We start from the raw sequence: 6,741 nt of genomic DNA, 5'->3' as shown, positions 1-6,741 counted from the left end.
GGGGGACACGCGTCCGCTGCCTCCGGCCTCCCGCTGGAGCCGCCGGGCCGGCCCCTGGGAGGAGCCGGGGCCACGGAGCGATTCAACCGAGCCGCCGCCACGGCCTTTTCCCGCCCCTCGCCCGGCCGGGAAGGCAGGCTCCGCCCGCCCTGCCCTCGTTCTCCGGCCCTGGCCCTCGCTTCTCCCGTACCCTCACTCCAGAGGCCGCCCCGTCTCAGGGTCCTCTTCCACCTCCGGCGTCCGGATCTGCGCTTGTCCCCACAGCGAGGCCAGAGGCGGTCCAGTGGCCTTGGGCCTCGCCGGGCATGTGGCGCTGCACGACGCCATGGCGAGCCCAGCCCCTCAGGGGCCACCCCTGGCCACAGCCTCAGTCGAGCCACATTATACTGGGTGTCACCAGCTAAGGGGCCTTCAGCACCACCACAGCCACTCCAGGAGGCTTCATAAGTACTGGTCTTACCTTTTAAAAAGTTACAATGTGGGTATGATGCAGAACCTTTAAGGTGTTAAGATGTCAAATCCTCCTCTGGTGGCATGGCTTTATGTGTGTGGAGCACCTTGTTGGCTACTTGGCACGTAGAAGGCCTTCACTCTTTAAATAACCTTATAAATAAATAAAAATTTTAAAATCCACATCTAAAACCAGTAACTTGAGGAAAGTGACAATTAAGTCTGAACAGAGACACAGAAATATAATTATCAAGCACTTATCAGTTCTGGCTAGTTCCAAGGTTAACTAGCGAGGTGCATCCTTCAGGGTTTGATGGGTCCTGTCTCGTCTTATGCATCCCTCTTCCAGCTACACCAGAGTACTCTGCAGCCCACTGTTTCCCTCAGGTATCGTTACTAAAGAGAGCCTGCCAGCACTGTTGGACGTCTTTACGTGGTAGCATTCAAACCTGGTCAGTCTTCTCTGCTAGCTTTCAAATCCCCGTACCACAACCCCTTGGAAGACGTCATGGAAAAGAGGATTAACTACATGGGTCCTTACGTTCTTGGTGGCTGTCTCTTCAAACAAAGCGCCTTGAGAAAGGCACAAGGTTGTCAGCCAGAGTAAAATTGTTTGTGTGGCTGGTGTTTTAAGAAACAGGCAACTCTGAATGAATTACGTGGTGGTGGACTTTGTCCTGGCAAAATTGACCAAAAACCACCTTGGCAAAGGGAGTTAAAGAGTTGCCAGCTGTCTCTCATAAGGAAGCCCTGCTGGTGCTCATACTGAACTGTCATGTCCTCTGCAAGGACAAGAGAGAAGTCCTAAGAGAAGCCCAGTCTCCATAAGACAGTGATGAAAGATCTAAAGCAATGAAGAAACTGTGGTAAAGCAATTTAAGTTGGTACATTCACTATTTTGCACGTCTGTCTTCTAGTAGCTGAAGAGCAGTTTTTCTTTCTGTCTCAATTAACTAGTGGCCCTGAAGATTCCTTTTGCAAACCCCCAAAATGCCCAAAGTATTGAAAGTCTGCACAGTTAACTGCTGGTTAATGGAGCTAGAACTGACCCATTTCAACGAAGGGGATCAGAGAGCATGCCAGAGAAACTCGAAGCGACAGCCAGTGCCCCAGCTTATTCAGACTGGAGAAGTGCAGGAACAAATAGTTCCAGCATGGTTATCCTCACAAAGAGAAGCGGGGAGAAGCAGAGTGGGGCACGTGGTGAGGAGGAAAGACATTTTAATTCTCTCTTTCCTTTTGTTGTCTCAACTCGGTAATACCTTACGTAACTGTTCTTTTAGTTTTTTAATTGGGGGACTGAAAAGGTTTCCTCACTGTAAAACTGTAAGAATAAAAAATACTTGTGATCTCCTTGGAATGTTTTTATTTTTAGCTGAAAAAAAGTATATGTACAGAGAAGTCTAGGACAGCAAGGTAAAGCTTTTTCAACAGAGAGTCAGGATATCTTTTTTTCCTAATGTAATGACACGGGTGACTAAACCACAGTGATATTGCAATTAACTCCTGCAGGTTGAAGTTAGTACTAAGAATAACTTTTTATTTTCTGCTGAGCTTGAGCTTAGCATCTGATCTGGGAGAGCATTGCAGGGTGAAACTGTGAAGTTTGTTGCTAGCCTGAAGACACAAATGGAAAGAGTTTGGAGGACTCCAACACAGCAACATCTGACCTTGCTTCACTGAGATTAGCGGCCGCCTCCTTTACCTCCTGCTAGCAATGGGCACAGCGTGCATGTGTTGGCAGCTGACGTGCCTCAGCTGGCAGGTGGTCACTCGTGAAGGAGCAGTAATTCATTTGCATGTCAGAGTCTAACTCCAGCTTGATTGTATTTTCTTTTTCTTGAAAACCTTTAATTGCTCCCTACCACTTGCCCAGCAGGCTTCTGGAAACTATCTGAATTGCAGGCGCAAAACAGGGAGAGAGTCAGGCCTTTGTTTGGTAAACACCTGAACCATCTGGGAGAGGGACTGACTGGCTGTGCTGTTGTCCCTGGCTGCTGACCTTCCCTCTCCAGGTTTTCAAAGGTCTATCAATTCTATGAAATGTATTTTGCTATGGTTTTTTGGCCTCAGCACTCACTGCCCCTTTTCAGCAAAGTGGTACTGAAAGAGTTAATGTTAGTGTCCCTTTCTTACGTGTCTTTACCAAGCTCATGAGATAAGGAGACCTGAAGTGTCTATATGGGGTAAAACAAGGGCAAAAGACATGGTGGCTATCCAACAAGCTTTGCAATCACACTCGAACTTTGACACTCCCCCATGTCCTACCAGTTCATGTCCTGCTTCTGGCAGGAGTGGCTGTCAGTGTGTCACCTCTCGCTGCCCCTATTGCTGGGGTCCAAGGAGGGGGGATTGGTGGGTACTTTCAAGAGCTGGAGGTTATGTACCTTGTTTACAAAGGTTTCTCTTTATTCCTAAAAGCCAGCATAGCTTTCTGTTCTTTTTTTTTTCCTGATAATGGATTTTGTGGCACTTGGTTAATCAGTTAGCAGTGATTAAACAGGGAAAGATGAATGACAGCCTGAGCAACGTCATCATGTTTTCTGTGCAGCGGAGAGGAGTGGTTCACCAGAGGAACCTCTTGCGAAATAAGTGAGAATTGAGCTTAAAGCACAAAATTTACCATGCTTTAAAATCCCCTTGTGAGTGCTCACTTCCTCTACGGGCTGATGTGGGGCTGCTGAAGAGGTTACCGTTTCCAGACAGCTCCCAGTCACCATCACGGCTGTCTTCTGCCAAATGTTACTGCCTCTCTTACCTACCTGCAAGCTGCTCACACAATCCCTCTCGAATTTCTTTTGGCCAAAATCAAGCTGAGCAGTTTGAGCAGTTTAAATAGTAGATGTCAGCTGAACTGGTTTGTTTTGGCTGAAATGGATTAGGGAAACCCAAGTCAGCAGATGGGAAGTGGGGTGATGACCTTTTCACGGACAGCTTCAGGGGCACTGGGTAGTTTGGCCTAATCTGCTTTCAGAGCAGACCGCTGTACCAGACATAACTGCTACCAACAGCTCTTCAGGGTATTTAAAAATAGAAGGGTTGCTGAGATACTCACATTGAAACATTCATAGGTTTTTTAGATACCACTAGCTTTGTTGGCACAGAGAGCAGGGTACAGCAGTCGGAGCAGCGCAGGTTTGTGGTAGACCAGCAATGGGAACATGAAGATTTGGAAACTGGTAGGAATAGAAGTTATAGGACTGAGTGTGGGGAAAGGGCAGAAGAAAGAGAAAAGTTTGCAGATGGAGAACAGTGGGAGATCAGAGAGCTCAGTCTAGAGAGCAGGAATTTGAGTAGTGTGAGAAATGCAGGCATCAGAGACACAGAGTGCAGAGTAGCAATGCTCAAGGGAAAATAGTGACATAAGAACAACCAGTATCTCCCCATTCTTGCCTTTCATGTGTGCATCAGACCTTGGGAATCTCTACCCCTCTGGAAAATGCTTAAATAAGAAGAGCCTCACTATTCTGTCGCTGCAGGTAGTTTTCAAACCTCTACTTCCCCATAGCTTCTCCAGGACTGCCAGATTCATAGCACTGTCAAACAAGCTGGGGTTAGCATGCAAGAGGAGAGGTCTAGGTTCAGTGCAGATACGTGTTTTTGAGCTGGAAGGAATGTACGACAAGATGGGGCGATATTCTTGTTCTCTGTAGGACAACGTTGGATGTTTTGGAGCAGTGGAAGAGAAAGGAGAATTACAGGATCCAGAGCAGCAGAAAGTACAGAGAAAAAGAAGGAGAGCATCAGCTGTCTGCTTCCCTGTATCCACTTACTTCATAAATTCTATATCCATTATTCAATAGGTATTTACATGATCCGTACTTCTATAGTTTCTGAATACCCTTTTTTTTTCTAAGTCTTTTGTGGAACAAGGGAGTATCATGATACCAAGTTTTATGGGTATAAGAATGAGTTACTCAGGCAAAGTAACTTGTTCAGGGTAGTATAGCAAGCCAGTTACAGATCAGAGAACAGACACAAGTTATCTTAAATTCCAGATCTATCCACTAACTCATCCGTCTCCCTCTCTTCTCTTCCACTGCTCAAAAGAAATAGTAACTTTTTAAACTTACCTGAACAGGCACATTTAGTAAAATTAAGCACTTGCACAAAAGTTCATTGGCATAGTTTATAGTTAGACACAAACTCACATACACACACAGAGCACAAGATAGACAGCAGAAGACAATGAGAAAAGATGAAGTAGTAATAATTTTTGATGCTATGGGTGGGCTTTATAAAGCTTAGGGGCTTTTGATCAATCCTAATATTCTTAAACATGAAAAAGCGGCTATAGAATCATAGAATCACAGAATCATTAAGGTTGAAAGAGGCCTCTAAGATCATCAAGTCAAATCATCAACCCAACACCACCATGCTCACTAAACCATGTCCTGAAGTGCCACATCCATGCGCTTCTTGAACACCTCCAGGGATGGTGACTCCACCACCTCCCTGGGCAGCCTGTTCCAGTGCCTGACTACTCTTTCAGTAAAGAAAATTTTCGTAATATCCAATCTAAACCTCCCCTGGCGCAACTTGAAGCCAAAAACTATTTTGATGGTTGAGCCACTTCTGTGTGAAAAAGCAAGATAAAGTTTTGAGAAAGCATTTGAAATTGGAGATCATAATAAATATTATTTACAGAAAAGCAGCATAATAACATGTTGTCATCAGGAAACAGAATAATGAAATACTGTTCTCAAGAAACAGCAAGTTCAGACAAATCTACAGCAACTGAGAAACTTAGCCAGTAACATTCTCACTTTTCTGTATATCTAAAGAGAAAATATTTAAAAAAAAAAAGAGTGATACATTCGAAAAATCACAATTGTATTTGAGAAATTAATGTAATTGGCACAGTAAACACCCCCCCTCACCTTTCTTTTAGCTCTTACTCACTGCTAGTCACTTGGCTGTAGGCTGGTGTACATGTATTGAAATCAACTTGCAATGGGCTGTAAGCACAGATGGTGCAGATCATCATTGCTCAACTAACACTTAAGTTGCTTTACCAATTTATACTATCTGGAGAGTAGCTCTGTATGTTCATGTTTTGTTTGTGGCCAATGATGAATCAGAACAAAAATGTGTTTGTGTTTCTTATGAGGGCAACATAAAATGTATGAGCTCTTTGACTATTCATATCCTTCTTTGTAACAACTTGAATACTTTAAATGCTGTGAGAGTATAGTAATTGCCAACCTTAAATACATTTTAGAGTTCTTTTTTCTCATACTACTTTCTTAAGAGTACCAAGGGTAGAGTGAAAAAGGACAGCATCCATAAAATGCTTTAAAGTTGTGATATGTGAAATATAATCTGGGTCAACCATTAAGCACAAAGTTACTGTCTTGATAGCATGCTGAAGTAAGCTCACAGTCAGGAAACTTGTCTGAATGTTGAAAGTGAATGAATGACCTTTGATATTAAAGACCAGTTTATTTTTATTTATATTTATTTATTTTAAAATATTTTTATTTTCAAGACATGTACACAGGAGAGAAAATTTTCTGACAGTTTTAGAGTCTTCACCGTTTCTCGTAATCCATTTTGTTGTTTCTGCCTGCCTGTAACAGCTTCTGACACCTACAGATATCCTAAGCCTTAGATCTCATACGCTGCTGTTTATTTTATTTCTAAGGTGCAGTTTGGGTGCTGCAGTAATATGCAAGAGAAACTACATTGTTATTCAAATGAACTGTGAAAGAGATGGATTTCTTTTCCTTGGAATCATTAAAATGTACTTAATTGCCAAAAATAATCTCATATCAACAAAGGAAAAGACAGACAAGCCCACAATGGAAATGAAAAAACTTGAGTTCTGAAAGGGAAAAGAAAATGGAGTTAATTACCATTTGTGTTGCTGTGGGAAAGAAAGACGTGAGCACCACAATGACCTGCATGTATTAGCTTTCATTCATATAAACCTTTAAGTGGATAACACCCAGAACATCAATATTTTGGCCTCGCAGTGAAAACATTCATAGGAGAAAGAAGACTGTTAACTCTGAAGGGTGTCCTTGTGTTGTCTTGAGTGCACCAGTCAGAAGATTGTCAGGCTGGTACTAGCCCAATTGTCAACAACAGGCAGCAGAGTTTGTCGAGAAGGACAGGTGAAAGTATCAGGTTACACGGAAAAGAAGTATGTGAAAATTTCAGAGCACGTCTTTTTTTTTTTTTTTTTAGGATGCAAGGTTAGAATATGCCTATTTTAGCAGCAGTTTGAGTTCAAAACTCTAAGGTGGAGGTGAGGTGAAGGACTGCTTGTTTTATTTTTATATCGCCTTC

At 43.2% G+C, this 6,741-nt stretch overlaps 1 protein-coding gene across 1 annotated transcript in view; it reads left to right on the top strand.

The window, feature by feature from the left end:
* The first annotated feature begins 325 nt into the window (after positions 1-325).
* The window catches only part of CREBL2 (cAMP responsive element binding protein-like 2), a 31,030-nt gene continuing 24,614 nt past the window's right edge, over positions 326-6,741 (top strand). Inside the window, exon 1 of the mRNA XM_010194697.1 lies at positions 326-478. Within this exon, the coding sequence (XP_010192999.1) occupies positions 326-478 (153 nt within the window). The remainder of the gene's footprint in view (positions 479-6,741) is intronic.

Source organism: Mesitornis unicolor, unplaced genomic scaffold (genome assembly GCF_000695765.1).
Source record: "Mesitornis unicolor isolate BGI_N332 unplaced genomic scaffold, ASM69576v1 scaffold5021, whole genome shotgun sequence".
Taxonomy (NCBI): Eukaryota; Metazoa; Chordata; class Aves; order Mesitornithiformes; family Mesitornithidae; genus Mesitornis; species Mesitornis unicolor.
Note: the sequence above shows the minus strand (reverse complement) of the source record. Positions and strands in the feature narration are given on the sequence as shown.